The sequence below is a fragment of the Amblyomma mixtum genome, chromosome 1 (genome assembly GCF_055824585.1).
Source record: "Amblyomma mixtum isolate Tamu chromosome 1, ASM5582458v1, whole genome shotgun sequence".
NCBI classification, from domain to species: Eukaryota; Metazoa; Arthropoda; class Arachnida; order Ixodida; family Ixodidae; genus Amblyomma; species Amblyomma mixtum.
The window spans coordinates 57,120,072-57,137,041 of record NC_143012.1 but is presented as its reverse complement, the minus strand read 5'-3'; the positions used below and the strand labels follow the sequence as shown (position 1 = coordinate 57,137,041).

The following is a 16,970-nucleotide window of genomic DNA, read 5'->3' as shown; positions in this document are numbered from 1 at the left end:
CTAAAAAATTAATCTTCATCTTTGTTTTCAACTTTACTGTCGCTTATTTGTTCTGGTGTTGTGTTGGCGTTTGGTGGGTTGAGGCTTGTGGAGGATCAAGGTTGATGAGAGGGTGGTTTGGGGAGCTTCGGAAGGGTGGGTGTTGTTGTAGCCAGATGGATGCCTGATTGTTTGAAACATCTGTAGGTGGGCGATGCATTTTAGCGATGAGTTCCCGAAGGTGCAGCCGCCGGACAGAGAGAGAGAGAGAGAGAAATGAATTTTAATGAGGAAAAGGTGGAGAGGTCGGCCGGTGGTAACATGGCCCTGGCCTGCTGCTCCCTCGGAAAGTGTCCGATTCGCTCACACACATGCACATACCACGGTATTCTTGCCCAAAGCGGACAGCAGCGTTATCGCAGTAAAAATTCATCCTGGTACCGGGATCGAACTATAGACCACTGTTCTTTCGAGGCAGTTACGCAACCTGCTAATGTAGAACGCTGGTAGCGGGACATGCTGGAAAGACTGGCTGGAAACTGAACCTGGCAGCTTTAACGCTGGAACGCTATCCAGTGGCGCTAGCGCAGTTGTGCTGTTCGAGGAACTAGCGGGTAGCATCAAAACTGAATGTCATAGGGCTTAGTGAAGTTGGGAGGACACATGATGATCATAGAATTCAAAAGGGTGGGAGCGTACTATGCTATCGTTGTTGAACACACAGCCGAGAACCAGGCATGGGATTCCTGTTCAGTGAGGATATGGCAGGTAACATGTAATTTTATATCAATAAAGAGATGGTGGATGTTATTGCAATTGAGCTTTATGAGTGGCACTGACTGAAGGTGGTTTCAGGACTACGCGCCTACGTCTAGGCACCATGACCAGGTAGAGGAAAGCTTCGATAAAGACACGGAGTCGGGAATGCGTTAAGCGAAAACACAGTAAACTATAGCGATGGGCGACTTCAGGGACAAGGCATACCAGAAGCATGTAGGCGACCACGGCATGGCTATAGGAACAAAGCAGAGCGAAGTTGTCAGTTAAGTTAGCATAACGAAGTAATTTACTAAGTAATGGTCCGGCCAAGAGTTCACCAAACTTGTCTCTGTGTCGTTTTTTTTTGTACCGCGCTACAATTCTTCATCCCAAAGTAACTAATGAACATGAATACCTTCTTCCGCAAACGGGAGAACAACAATTGGACGTGGTGGAAACTGAATGGCTAGAATAACAATTAGAGACTTCCTATTGTGCACGCAAAATGACATCGTGCAGGATGTGGAAGTGCTATCAAAAGAAAGTGGTAGTGACCATAGAATGGTGAGCTCTCGAATAGCTCTACATTTGGAGAGAAAACAAACCCATCAATCGGTTGGCAACAGGAGGATAAGCATACGAATTCAGGCTCTCGCTGCACCACGCATATTCGGCTTTATAAGAGGGTGTTTATCTTGGTGTCCCACACCTGAGTGATACCCTTACAAATATTGTTACGGATAGCGCAATGGAAGTTGGGGGTAGAGTTGTCTTAAAGAACGCCCGAAGACTCCCATCAGACGAGAGATCAGACTAAGAAACACGAAATATTGACAGAAAACAGAAACTGCCAGAAAGGCGAAAGTTTATCAATAAGATGGAGATAAGCGCATAAAAAAGTATATTATTCAGAGAATAAAGTGTGCTCCAATCAAAGGAAGAAGTCTAAAAGTTGTAAAGGAGCAGCTGACATACACGGAAACCATAACTACGCACTATGTGGCAGGGACAGCAAGGTCACTACCAATGTGAAAAAGATATCTAGGAGCCAAGGAGTGCTACACAGATCTACGCATGAGCCGCAATATCTGCATAATAATGACACAGGCAGCGCTACAGAGCGATCGTGTATCCCTAGGGTAACGACAGATGATGTAAAGAAAACCGTTAGAAGCAATAAGCTGGGCAAAACATCTCGCAAAGATCAGGTGAATGGTTTCATAGTTTTATGGGTGTTTAACATCCCAAATCGACTCAGGCTATAGGGAACGCCGTAGTGAAGGGCTCCGGAAATTTCGACCACCTGGGATTCCTCAACGCGCACTGACATCGCACAGTACACGGGCCTCTCGAGTTTCGCCTCAATCGAAATTCGACCGCCGCGACCAGGTTCGAACCCGCACTTTCCGGCCAGCATCTGATCTCTATAACCAGTGAGCCACCACAGCGGCTTGGATGAGGTAACTAAAGCTCTGTTAAAGGCCCATGTGGAGATTCTGCCCGAACAACCCGCTGCCCTGTATAAGCAAGGCCTCATGAACTCGGGCATACCGAAATCTTTGAAGAAGGTTTAAGTTAATGCATACGAAACGTAAGGTGAAGGACTTCAAAAGTTAGAGAATGATCACCTTACTGCCAGTTGCTTACAAAGTATATACTAAGATAAATCGTAATAGAATCAAAGAAACATTAGCCTTGAGTCGAACAGAGGAGCAGGCTGGCCTTCGTAAAGGTTACTCGTCAATTTACCACATTCACACCATCACTCAGGTGATCGATAAATGCGCAAAATACAAACAATCGGCATCGCTAGTGTCATACACAAAGGGGAGACATCTCACTCCCCTGAAACTTGACGAACACAAGACCTGTTGCCAAAATTTTGCCAAGCTACGTAAAGCTTCGCCCTCCTTTGTTTACTCTGAGTTTTCAAGAAACCAATCTGCCTGCCCTTTCCTTGCCATAGCAGCCTCAGCAGTCATATAGATATTGCTTTACCAGCGTGTAGAAAATGTGCAATGAAATATACTGGAAAATCACGCGGCGGCTTCATAGCCGGCATACTCCCCCACAGGGAAAGTGGAAGTTCCACTCACAAGGTTCCACTCAGAAAGGGTGTCATGCAGGGGGATGCGGTCTCCCAAGCACCATTCACCCGAGGTTCCATGACTTGTTCAGCGAGGTGAATTGGGAAGAGGTACGTAGGTATAAAATTTAATGAAGAACACCTTCGCATTCCGAGATTGGCTGATGACATTATATTGCTAAGTAATTGAGCGGACGAATTACTAAGAATGATCGCGGACGATCTGAATGAAATTTTAATCAACTGCGAAACTGCTGTGAACAGCAGCTTTTCTTTGCAGTGGCATGACGGCGATTGAGTGGAGGCTCATGAGTAATTGTTCACGACATACTTACTCCACCTTGGTGAATTCCCCATAAGCACCTTGGGCTAACACCTATTTGCTTCTAGTTGTTGATCAAACCTGCATCGTCTCGTCATCCGACAGACTTTTTGGTTATCTCAGTTGATAGAGCGTCTCCATCGGATAGGCGGTGGCCCAGGGCTGGAACTCCAGACATGGCAGAATTTTTTTCAACTGCGAGGCTTCTATTAAAGCTCTACAACTTTCCTGAGTAGCAGTATGACAGTGTTTGGGTGGGTGCTAATAAATTATTCCTGCCGTATTATTACTTTACAGCACCTAGAATGCATTCGAACTCTTGTTGTTACCCAAAAACCTTTCTTCCATCTTGTAGCTACGCGATTTGGGCACGTTTTGTGGAGGCCACATTATAGCGCAACTTTCAATAGTCGCGGGAATTGTAATTGTAATCAACGCCTGCTGAAATGGCTGATATGAAACAAGCTGCTCATCGAGATACCCAATATGAGCAGTTTGACATTTAGAGCTTAGCTGCTGTAACAGAGCCTTCCCCGCAGCCTAACATGCGAACAATAAGCATTGTGAACTGTAGCAGTTCTTGATATGCCGGCCGCGCACATGCGTCAATACACTGCCTCCGACAACTGAAAGCGTCATCTGCGGTATGTCAGAAATGCTCCGCACCAAACCTCCGAAACAACAGTTCCAATTGTTCTCATGTTTATGATGCATCGCCTTGCTTAAAGCTAAGAAACGAAAAATAAATTGAATGCAATAATGCAGTACTCTGAAAGATTAATTTTGTGGGCACATGTTATCGGAGAAATATCGTGCGCATGAAGGAAGAGATAATAAAATACCAGCTTTACCGTCATAGGAGGTTCGACAAAATACGGCGTTTTAACGTCATGTCTTGCTCGAGAACTGTTTGAAAATTGTTTGGACTCTTATTTCTTCGCATTGCTTGCCTTGCATACTGAGTCGGCTCTCAACGTCAGAGTACGCTCTTGCAAATGTCAAGAGATTCTTTCACGCTTTTACTAACTCCTTGAAGAAAACTGCAGGGTTTGGTACGGTGTGGCTATTTTTCGTGGCAGATATGAAGCTACGGAGCGGCAATCCGTCCAAGTGAGCATTTATGACTAAACATTCATGAAAACTGTCTCCGTATCCACATGTTAAGCCACAACCACAACTATCCAATCCACGACTGCCGCCGCGGTGGCTCAGTGGTTATGGTGCTCGGCTGCTGACCCAAAAGACGCGGGATCGATCCCGGCCGCGGCGCCTGGAATTTCTTTGGAGGAGAAATTCTACAGGCCCGTGTAATGTGCGACGTCAGTGCACGTTAAAGAACCCCAGGCGGTCGAAATTTCCGGAGCCCTCCACTACGGCGTCTCTCATAGCCTGAGTCGCTTTGGGACGTTGAACCCCATAAACCAAACCAAACCAATGTTGGCAGCATACACATTGTCCTCAGGAATGTGATGTTGAATTCATGGCGCAGACAAAGCAAAGGGGAAGAGTTCGCCAGATAAGGAGTATGTAGCATACCCCTTTCAGATGCACTTCGTGCTGTACTATCGAGAAACAATCTGAACATTTGTGCGCAAATATTTGGAATCTACTATTCTGTTTCACAAAAATAATCTGAATGCTTCAAGAATATTTTCGTAATTCACGCATGCGCATACTTCCACGCCCATATCATTGCAGCCCAGTTCTTTAAAAAATAATTTATACCCGAAATACAATTCCCTTTATCATCCGACGCAGTTTCGCGCGGAGAACTGAGCTACAATGTACTTTCGTAAAAGATTCCCCCGCTTGGGAGAAGAAAATGTTACTGCCCCAGACATTATTATCATAGTGGCTTAGAAAAAAATCGCAAAATCCATCCTTATATACCGTTTTTAAGGCGGAAGCCTTTAATGCCTCAGCGTTATAAACAGGAGTTGTCGACAGAAATGTCACGCTTTTTAATTGGTCTAAATGGTCATGACGTCACAGTGCGCGAATTTCAAACGGGGCCAATTATACTTTGCCTGGTAACCACGCAACCAATTAAAGGGATCGTATAGCGATGCTCCGACTAAGTGTGACTGAGTTTAGTTCATTGCTTAATTAACCATTTAGCCTAATTAAGCTTTCTAGTCAGACCAGATAAATAAATAAAACCAAGATGAAATTTTATCGAGTTCGGGAATCGAACCCCGGTCTCCGGAGTGTGAGACGAGCACGGTAACCACTCCGCCATGCCAGATTTTTTTTCTTTATTGCCTGGCTTTGGCTCATGACATTGCACAACAAAAATACACATAACGCTATGTACATACGACACTGTCGTGCTTAGCCAGCTCGAGACTGGCTTCGTCAGCTTAAAATTCCCGCAACATACACAACGGCTCTAGTCTTGAGAGCCACTCGAGAGGCTCCGCAGCTGCTTTTTGGATTGCAAGAAACCAGTCCACGCTTTCCCGAAAATAAATTCGGGCCGGTCGTGCGTCTTTGTCACAATGGTAGCCTGCCATTCTGGAGCGCCATATACAGTGGAGGCCCAAGAGCCATGCCGGCTCGATGGTTTGGGATGAACAAAGGCGCGTCTAGTGAATACGTTGTCTTCGTTCACTCCCATCTTCCTCCCTTCCCTTAAGGCGATGTTCAGGTGTCCACCGAGATATGCGAGACAGATACATTTCCTCTCCTCAAAAACTAATTTACCGATAAGCAAGACGTAGAGCCGAACGGGCGATGGCGTTCTGTGGATGGATGGATGGATGGAAACAACTTTGGACTCCCTGGCAGCGTTGCAAGACGCTATCGCGTTCCACACTCAGAGGCGAAGCTTAACATCTTAACCACACATCAGTGACACTAGCAGCAACACCGCGCTTAAGGCATTCGCCTCTCCGCGCTTTAGGTCAACAAAGCGCTCCCTTGAATTTTTGTAAAGGCATTATTTTTTTATTGCGAAAGCAATACCGCGCTAAGTTTTGAGCCTTCAGCGTCGTGCCGGCGGATCCACGTTTGACCTTTAGCTTGACCTCTGTGGTGGCGTTCATTGATGCGCTCTGACATAGCCAGCATTGAGACTGCGATTTGGAGGAAAGGAAAGGCGTTTTACCAACTCTGTGGCTTACTGGACACCTCAATAGCACTTTAAGCTAATTCCGCGTTCATTGAAGCGCATGATTGAAACATAGACAGCGCTTTAGACTGCATTGATCTGAAGGAAAGCAAAGGCGCCTTACCAACTCTGTGGTTTAGTGGACATCTCAATAGCACTTTAAGCTAATTCCGGTGTTCCGTGCAGCACTCAGGCTTTCGCATTTCACTACTCTAGTCGCTAAACTTGCTCGTAATTTGCTTTCGCAACCTTCCGGGCTTAATAAAGCTACGCCTCTGCCAATTTTTTCGTCATGAAATGGCGCCCCCATTGTGGCCAGCAAGGATTGTAAATGCAGCCGGATCACTGAATTCATAAAAAGGCCTCTAGACGCTTGGAAAACATGTTTGATGTTGAACATTTCAGCGCAGAACTGGAGACACTAAAGCGCAGAACAACACATCAGGCGGCCCGATGCATTGGCAATGATGTGCCTGCGTCACGACTCACCCCGCAGTCTTTCTCCATGGTAGGGCATACCCGTCTGTAAATTGGGCTGCTATTCTCGCACATGCGCACATCACGTGTTGACCGCGGATAACCGGGGAGCCCAGCTTGTAGCGCAACGAAGCTGTCCACTACAAGACGACTGGCTCGTCTTCTTCGCTGATGAACCTTCGTGTCTATTATTGCTGCAATCTGTCTGCCAGTAAAACAGCGAGTTGGTACATACTTGAGGAAAACAGAAAGAAGTGGGAATTGAAAATTGTACCGTTTGAAGTCAGCGTCCATCCTGTCCACTTCGTTTATCCTTGTCTTTTTGCGCTGCATTCTTTAACCATGATCACTGACCAACAAGTCCAAACAGCCAGTTTAGTTCATCAGATTTCTTCTGCATTCGTCTCTTTTCTATCTACCCTTAGCAAGCGAGATGCCGCCATAACCTGCGTGAACATTATCGCGATCAGTACTTGCAAGGCCATTGATTGCTTACAAACATCTTTATTTCTTCAATATTCTCAGAACATGTGGGTGGGCCGACTAGTCCGGTAGTCTACTGGCTGCTGCTGCTGCGCTGGCCCTCCCCACCAGCCATTGCTGACGGTCAGGATCATCGCTGAGCAGAATAGCCTCCCACTGCTCCTCCGAGGGGTTGAGAATGGGGTCAACTAAGGGATTATATTGGCATGCCCACACCATATGGTTGAGGTTAGCTACCACTCCACAATGTGGACACTGCGGAGAGTATAGTGTAGGGTACCACTGGTGTAATTTGGCTGGTGTTGGGTATGTGTTGGTTCGTAGTCTCCTAAGGGTGTTCTCTTCTAACTTGTTGAGGGATTTGTGTGGTGTTGGGTACTCCTTTCTGGCTGTTCTGTATGGCGCAAGATTGTCAGCATATACTGCTAAACCTATTAGGTCGCGGTACCCTTCATGGTTATCAGGGGGAGACGCCCGGTATAGAAGAGCTCGGGCATGCCTGTGGGCGGCTTCATTTCCTCCTGGTAGTTCCAGGTGACCGGGGAACCAGATGACTGAGACTTGGTTGGGTGGATGCTTAGTCAGCAATGACAACCCTGACTTGTGAATTAATCCGTTATTGAAGTTGCGACAGGCGTTCTGGGAATCAGTGAGCACAACGGCGTTGGGGTTAGATGCTACAGCTAATGCAATAGCTGCCTCCTCTGCGTGAGTGGAGTTAGATGTTTTCACCGAGGCGCAGTTCTCCATCGACCCTGAAGGCGTTGAGACCACAACAGTCATGACTCCATTCTTTGGTCCTGCTGCGTCCACGTAAAGGGTGTTAATTTGCTTGTCCCATTTCTTCTGCAGGGCTTCACCTCTTGCTTTCCTCCTCTCGATGTTATATGCGGGATGCAGATTCCGCGGAATGGGGTGCACGTTTATGCGTCTTCTCACATCGCGTGGGACCTCTTCGCTTTGGTCAGTTGTATAGGGCTGATTAACATGCATTTTTTCGAGCAGTTCTCTGCCGGGTTTTGTAAGTGCGAGCCTATTCAGTTGTGAGAGCCATTGTGCTTCCCACATCTCTTTGAGGGTATTATGTACTCCTAGAGCCAACAGCTTTGCCGTTGGCGTGGAGTTCGGTAGCCCCAGTGCCGTCTTGTAGGCTTTCCTGATGAGTACATCCAACTTTTCAATTTTCGACCTGGAGAGGTTAAGGAATGCCGTCCCGTACATTATCCGAGAGATCACGAAAGCTTGCACTAAGCGGATGGTGTCCCTTTCCTTCATGCCATGGTGTTTATTTCGGATACGATGTATCATCCGGAGGATTTGCTCGGTGGATGTTCTAAGCTTCTTCGTAGTGGTGGTGTTCTCTCGCCCCTGCGGGATACACTGCCCTAGGATCTTGATCTCCGTGGGTTTCTGTACTGGGTGGTTCTCTATATACACCGAGATGTTCTGCGCTAGGGGTGTCCTCGGGTTCTTCAGGATTAGCAACTCGGACTTTTCCGGCGCACACAGGAGGCCTCTCTCCCTGGCGTACCGGTCCACCGTGTCGGCTGCTGCTTGAAGACGCTCCTCGATCTCGGCGTCACTCCTCGAGTTGCACCAGACAGTGATATCATCCGCGTACAATGTGTGTTTGATGCCGGGGATTTCGGAAAGAAGGCCTGGTAGATCTTTCATAGCCAAATTGAACAAGAGGGGTGACGGTACCGCCCCTTGCGGAGTTCCCCTTGGGCCTAGAGTGATGGGATCTGATTTTATTCCACCGAAGTTTATAGTGGCTTGCCTGGCTGATAAGAAGTTTTTAATATAGTTGTAGGTTCTTGCGCCACAATTGGTATCGGCGAGGCTTTGCAGGATGTTTTTATGTAGAACGTGATCGAACGCTCCTTTGAAATCAAGTGCCAGGATGGCCCTTGTCTGTGACTTGGGAGGTGTCTCAAGGAGATCTTTGTACAGGTACAAGAGGGGCCGCCGCGGTGGCTCAGCGGTTATGGTGCTCGGCTGCTGACCCGAAAGACGCGGGTTCGATCCCGGCCGCGGCGGCTGGAATTTCTTTGGAGGAGAAATTCTAGAGGCCCGTGTACTGTGCGATGTCAGTGCACGTTAAAGAACCCCAGGTGGTCGAAATTTCCGGAGCCCTTCACTACGACGTCTCTCATAGCCTCAGTCGCTTTGGGACGTTAAACCCCATAAACCAAACCAAACCAGGTACAAGAGGGCGTCTTGTGTCGATAGGTGAGGGCGAAATCCGAATTGAGTATTAGGTAGGAGGTTGTTTTCTTCTATCTACTCAGTATCGTGTTGATGACCCTCTCTATGAGCTTCCCCAAACACGAGGTCAGCGATATCGGTCTTAGATTATCCAGTTTAAGGGGTTTGTTCGGCTTCGGAATGAACCGAACCTCGGCTGTCTTCCAGGATATTGGTAACGTTCCTGTAGCCCAATGCTGTTCGTTGAAGCATTCCACCAGCGAGGTGATGGTGTCATCGCTGAGGTTAAATAAGAGCTTCGCGGTTATTTGATCTGGACCAGGAGCTGCATTTTTTCTCATGGCCGCGATTTCTGCTTTGATTTCTTCTTTCGTGAGTGGGATGTCCAGCTTTGGATTTGGCAGCCCAGAATACTCCGGCTGTTCCACGACTTGGTCCGTGCACAGATACCTGGTCTTGAGCTTTTCCATCAACTCTGTGTCCGTACCCGGGGTGGTGTGTACGATCTTAGTGAGCCTGTCTTTAGTGGTCGACTTGCTGCTGGTGGGGTCGATTAGGACACGTAGGAGCTTCCAAGTCTTTGACACACCTAGCTTCCCCTGAATGCCATCGCAGAGCGAATTCCAGTTCTGTCTGGTTAAGGATATGGCATAGGATTCTGCCTTTTTGTTTATCTCCTCTATTTTTTTCTTGAGTTTGCGGTTAAGCCGTTGTCTGCGCCATCTCTTTGTCAATGAGTGCCTCACTTCCCATAAATGTAGAAGGTGCGGATCGACCGCTGGGCAATCTTCTGTCGTGCAGATCTCTTTCGTAAAGGCTTTCAAAGTATGCACCTCATCTTTAACCCATTCCTCTAGGTCGGTAATAGGGTTTGCAGTAGATGCCTGGGCCTTTCTCCACCTGTCCCAGTTCGTAACTCTTGTGATACCAATTTTGCGCTTGCACGCGTTTGTGCTTATCTCCAGAGAGAGTAGGAAGTGATCGCTTCCCAGGTGCTGTTCGGTATTCTTCCAAATGGCGTTTTGTATGTTCTTGGTGAACGTCAGGTCAGGACATGTATCTCTACTGACACTGTTTCCCAGCCTCGTAGGGTAAGTGGGATCGGTGAGGATCGATAACCCCTCTCGCGTCACTACTTCTTCCAGTTTTCTGCCTTTTGGTGTCGCCGCCGGGTAGCCCCATGAAGGGTGTGGTGCGTTGAAGTCACCCCCAATCAGGCAGGGGGCATGGCCCGCTAAGGTCAGAAATTTCTTTATGAGGGAACCCAATTTTGCGTGCCTGTGGGTTTCGGCAAGACGTCTGCTCGGTGACCTGGCGTTCCACAATTGATACAAGCAGCCCTCGTTTTACGGTAGATGTAGCAGCGGCGCTCTCACCACCCGTAGTTGACGGTGAAGGGAACCTTCTGCCCGGCGAAGACGATGACTGCCGACGTAGTCTTGCCCAGTCGGCGCGCTCCCAGGATTGTATGGCTGGGTGAGGAGACGTCTTGGAAGATAGAGTCATCACTCACATCAGGCTTGATATTATGTATTACACCCCTGCAAACATCCTCTGGCAAGGCGACGTAGGCGGTGACCGTTATACTCTTGCCGTCTAGGTGCAGACAATTAAGCTTGGCGAGGCAGAACGCGTCTTCCTCACAGTGAGTACACACCATTATAATGTTCTGCTGGCTAACAACGCGCAGCGTTGGCTTTTCTTGTAGAGGGGTGCTGAGGGCTGCTTGGATCCCTAACTCGAGATCGTAGGAGCGTGGAGCCACAGTTTGGAGATCCACCGTGGTTTTAGGTCGGATGATGACTTTGTATGGAAAATTCCTGAGACTCGGTAGACGCGGAGGTCTCGGTGCAGGAGGCTCTCGGCGTTCTTTCTTCCCCGGCTCTTGCTTGGGAGGTGTGGATTTAGCTTGCGCCGCTGTGTCGTTGTTGCGCCGGGACCATATTTTCCAGCCATGGCTGTTGTCGTCCTTCGGGAGATCCTGCGGGGGCATCAGCTGCTGCTGGGATGTTGGTACATGACTGAAGTCCACCTCCGTCGGGTCGTAGCCTCTTAGGGAATTCATCGTGGTCGTGGTAGTCATGAATGAAGCGGGAGCACTCACTGGCGAGCGTCGTTAGACCCGCGTTGCGCGAACGCTATGCCGCGCATCCGCGGGCGCACCGGCGTCTCCGCGGCGATGAGGCACCCCAACCCCTTGGCCGTTAGGGTTAGCGCTCCTCACGGGGTAACGAGAAGTCAGACAGGCTTTAGCACCGAAGATGTGGCACTCACAGGCTCACTGGTGGTACCAGGCCATGTCAGGCTTTGAAGGAAACTCGTGGATGGTAAATATACGGTGATCCAATTTTCTAATCCGCCACAATCGAAGATTGTCAACGGAGGCCATGAATCGCACAACCGTTCGTGACGAACGCTTGCAGCGCCTTTCCTACTTCCAAGGCCAGGATCCTCTCCTTCTATCTCAAAAGGAAAATTGTACCGTTTGAACTCAGCGCCAGTCCTGTCTACTCCTTCGTTTGTCCTTGTCTTTTCGCGCTGCATTCTTTAACCATGACTGCAGCAGGAAACCAACGCTGGGAACACACCTATGTGGCGCTGGCGGACGCCGTAGCCGGAGGCGTCCGAGGGTATCGTTTGCGGCGCCGTCAAGTACAGTGCGTGGTTCTCTTTCGTGTGTTCGCCATGGTGTTTGAGGCGTGCTTTTTCAAGTAATGCAGCCTAGGCTGTCAAGTTCAAACGATCGCATTAATGAGACAAATGTAGCTCACGCGGCAGCCTATCCGACTCCACTAGAAGCTTAGGCGATATGGGGAAACACGAAGTGAATAGAGCACCTTTTGGGGGTATGCTCAACTTCACAACCCAATTTTATAGTGGCATACTGAAAAGAGAGCTTGGAAATGAAGTTGAATACTTTTTCGCACTCTTCTTAAAGCACTCACAAGCTGTTAACAAACAGCTGCCTCCGTGCGTATTCATGGTGGAACAACAGCGCAAACTTAGACAGAGAACACAGAACAAGTGAGCAGACACTTGCGCTGTCGTTCCACCATGAATTCACACCAACTAGCCCAAATGTCTGCTCTGCTCCTTGTGTATACTGTTGGAAATGGCAAAAATATTTCAGAAATTTTTCCTCACATGTGTTTCAAAAGGCCGGATATCAACCTCACATAAACTTAACGCGGAATTTCAAAAATGCATTGCCTTTTAAATGACGCTCCATAGTTTCAGAATTTATTCCAGAATGAACTTTGCTTTTCTTCGCGAAGGGACATCATAGGACCTCCCTGAAACCAGAAAACTGCTTTGAACACGTTTGCTTTCATATATTTCTAAGCACGTAAAGGCTATAGCTTCCTTCCCTAGTTCTACCCCCCCCCCTCCCCCAGTCGTCTTAGCCAGCGACAGGAGTTGTTTCGTCACGTCTTGCTTACGTCACAGATCGGGGTCGATCAACTGAATAAGGTCTTTTTTTCTTAAAAATTTTTCTTGGTTCTGCCATACATCTTTTTAGATTGAATGCCATTATTCTGCAGTCCTCTATTAGACACGTGTACGTAGCCGACAGTAACTGGGCCTGGTTGGGAACTTCTACATTAGGCTACCGTCTAGTACAGTGATCCAATGTTCATTGACCCCGAAGCGCACCAAATATTCACTATTTCGTTTATCTAAGTCAAAAGAAGTTTATTAAAACAAAGTACTATAAACCACTGATTATAAAGATACCGGAAAAGTTGGCCCCGGTGATATTGCCTAATCGCTTTGCTGCAAATGGTTTCTTTCTTTACTGCACATGTGGCATAAGGTGGCATGTTATTGATGGAGCTGCAGATGCTGAATTTTGCTTATACGTTTCGAGAAAAATAGTGCAAGTGTGAAAGATGATGCAGGTATCTATTTTCTCAGGCGATTGTGACCTTCTGCTACGACTGCCGTCACAAGTTTTTTTTGTAAGTTGCAGATGGCATTCTATAAAAAATAAAAATGCTTACAAAGGAATAAAAAGCTGCTAATACTTGTGGCGTATATATATCCATGGGCGCGGATATTCCAGGTTACTGTTCGCCTCGATCTATACACTCTAGGAAACTACAAACGAGGACATGTTGGTGCTTTTCTTCGCTGTTTCCCTGCAACTTGCTGCGGCTTCTGGTAATGTGCCAACCCTCGCAGACCTCGTTGAGGTAAGAATATTTTCATTTCGCTGAACGCAGGAAAGAAAGTGTCAAAGAAAGAGCTTATTTTTTCAGAAGATTGCCGCGTTGAGCTCTCCGTGAGAGCGTCAGTTTTATAACGCGTTTCCTGTGGTTATCTGTCATTTCCTATAAGGTAAAAAGGTCGAATGTCGTAATGTGTCTTCGACAGAAACTTGATTTCATCGTTCTTGTAAAGGGCATATATTGCAGTCACGATCGGACTGAGCCATAGAGGACAAGGAGTGGGCCTTTCGAAGTGAAAACGGAGGAGGGGGTCGAAAGATCAGTGTTTGCTGCCGCTCTTTTACCTCCGAAGAGTGAGTGCCTGACTGATGCCAGGCAGATTTTCATTGACCGATGACAGTGTTCTGCAGTGCACCCTAATCTTACAACATATCATCGAGCTGAGATCATGAAATACTTTGCAATGTGTCTAGTGTGCTATGCTAAGAAGGAAGCCGGTGGGTGCTGGCAGTTCATGGTCGATAAATCCGGGGCAGAAATGACAAAAATTGAGGCCAATAGGAGACGCCATTTTCATTTTCATTTCAAATTATCTGTCTGTTCTTAGCCGTTTCTTAGGCTTTAGTGAGCTATGGCTATGTCTCAGGCGGAAAGATGCCCTATTATCGTGCGTATCACCCCCTCTTGTATATAAGGGACGCTTAAAATTCACAACCCTGCAAAAAGGAAACATTCCTTTAAAACAACCCCCAAACTTACCTGCAGGGAGCAGGTTTATCACTTTTATACCTTCTCAGGCAGTGATCACTTTTTTGAAAACAAGTTTATTTCGGCAAGCTAACTGTAATATTTGACTTACCACAATCAACTACGACTCTCACTGTAGTGTTCCCTGGCTGCTGCCAACGATGTTTCCATCTTCCGATCCATCTACGCCGTTGCGAGTTGTGGGCTTATTGTAGCATTTGTACGCCATATCGGTTGGTATCCCCTTGCACACATCTACGATATAATGGCACAGCAATACGATGTTTGGCCTTCGGACGCGTCCGTCGGGTATCCGTTTAACCTATGGCTGCTTCACGTGTGCACTGAACGCCTTGGTAATTCACACATCGTATGGTTAGGGAAGGAATGTCGTGACACCTGGTGTGATAAAAAGTTCCGTACTTTGTTACACGAGGCGAGCTTTCATCGCTGCTTCCAGTGCCACCGCAACAAGTCTGTCATGACCAACAACCGAAGTGCGAAGATGGTCGCTGTTTTGTAACTGTTTCTGAAAATGAACATACTAGTTTGCTACTCATGGAACAGAGCTTCCGTGCCCATAGAACAACCTCGAGGGGAAATGAGGACCCTATGACTGTCTTGAGCTATAATATCACTTAATGGAGTACCTTTGTTCCCTCGGCAAGGCACACAACACATATATCCGGGCAGCATGATATTCCCGCCACTGCGGAAACTTTCCGCATGGAGCCCTTACTCTTCAGCGCTGGGTTCATAGCCATTAGGAAGTACTTAGGAGCTGGTCAGCGTGATCAGTATGTTTCATTTAGCTGTGCTCCATCTCAAGTTTGATCTTATAGCTCTCAAGATTCACCATTTTCTCCTCGCATGCATCAGGCAGCCGCTGGCACAAGATCCTTCTCGTTCTCATCGCATAATCGCTCCCTGTAAAAAATGCGCTGGAGACATTCATAGCTCTCACGAAACTTCTCACGTGATAATCCTTGTACTCAAGCCCTCCTCAGAAATTACATTTGTCCCGTCCCCATTGAACAGCGTGACCTTGACATGCTAGGTTGTTTAGAAGCTCCGTCAATCGTAATTCTGCACTGCGGTCTGCGGCACCGGAATGCTGCCTTAGAGAATGTTCCTATTGGTGCGTTGTCATTCAGTTCGCATAGGACAGGAGCTAGCTTAAGATATTGGACGGTTGTAAAGGAAAATAGCATTTTGTTTCTCGTGTTTCGCGTTGTGCGTGAGGAAACCTTCAACTGAAGGGGAATGTTCCCTCAAGCCTTTGTATAGAGTGGACATCAGAACGGTATTGATAGCAATACTTTTGCATCGCAACTCATTTCACTATTAACATAATTATGAGGCAGATTAATCAGGGAAAAACTTGTTTTATTTTCTAGTCTATGCACGACCACGCATTCACCTTTGCGATCTTGTTGACTTCGCAAATTCGATGCCGAAAAGTCTGCCCTGAATTTATAATGATTTTTAATGTTGGCAATATATAGGGAGAATTCACAGAAACATGTAATTTACTTTTAATTTCAGGCAAAGCGCCAGAAGAAGTCAAGCGAGACAAATATTCCGCTATGTGCGGAAAGTTTTTGGCGGTTCTCTTAACAACACAATTCACAGAGCCATTCTAATTTGCTTTCAAGTGTTTATTCTTTGCTAACAACATATACTAAAAGAGAAACAGAGTTTACTATACACCTTAAACGATTTTATTTGACCAAAATAACGCCAGTAACATTCCATTTACGCTTCCAGTTTAACAAGTTAAGGCATACAGCTGCTGCACAAAACGTTTTCTGCTTAACACTATTTTAGTTTACTCACTGCATAATAGCTCAGTAACTAAGCAGCTGCAATTTATCTGTGACACATCGTCTCTCGTGTGTAATATGAATGGTTTGCAGGGGTTCTTAAACTTGCTTTGGTCTACTTTTCCCGTAAATCTGTTTACCTTCCATCAAAATCGATAAATTTTGCTCTAAAAAAACTGAAATGCCCTTACTACAAAAGTTTCATTACCTATCCTGCAGGCATTGAACACAACTGAAAAAGTTTGGCTCATCCTTCGCAGCTATGACAATTACTGGCAAGAGCGTTCCCATCGCCACAACTGCGTATATGTTGAGAAAAATTTCCTCACACAAGATGCATACGACTTCACGCAGCACTACATAACAGACGGAGAAAAGTGAGTATTTTCTGAGTTTTTCCCAACTAAGAAAAATCTTTACGCAAGTGAAAGAAATATGCTAGTTATTCCCCAACATATCCAGCTCAGCCTATGTGCAAAAAAGAGTTCAAATTCAAAAACAATGACCACACTTATTAATGCGAAAGTATTTCTAGGCTATGTCGGCGGGGTCGTGTCACCAAAACGTTGCTACGGCAGCTGTGACGTTCTCGGAAGAGGTAGCAGCAAACGAGTTACTGTAATCGAAATATCAAGACGTGATGATGATGATGCTGAAGAAAAAGTTGGGTCAATATGGTTATTAAGTAATTAATTAAAGCCGAAAGTGAACTTTGACGGTATGGAATTTGTAGGCGTCACCATAGTGAAAGAGCAAAAAAACGCGTGCGGAAATTCGACAATTGATGCACCAAACAAACCAAAAACGA

General features: G+C 46.8%; 1 protein-coding gene across 1 annotated transcript in view; it reads left to right on the top strand.

The window, feature by feature from the left end:
- Window positions 1-16,543, top strand: part of LOC149366363 (dehydrodolichyl diphosphate synthase complex subunit Dhdds-like) — a 51,771-nt gene extending 35,228 nt beyond the window's left edge. Inside the window, exons 6-7 of the mRNA XM_089570533.1 lie at window positions 13,518-13,616; window positions 16,382-16,543. Coding sequence (XP_089426659.1) covers window positions 13,518-13,616; window positions 16,382-16,543 — 261 coding nt within the window. The remainder of the gene's footprint in view (window positions 1-13,517; window positions 13,617-16,381) is intronic.
- Window positions 16,544-16,970: the final 427 nt, after the last annotated feature.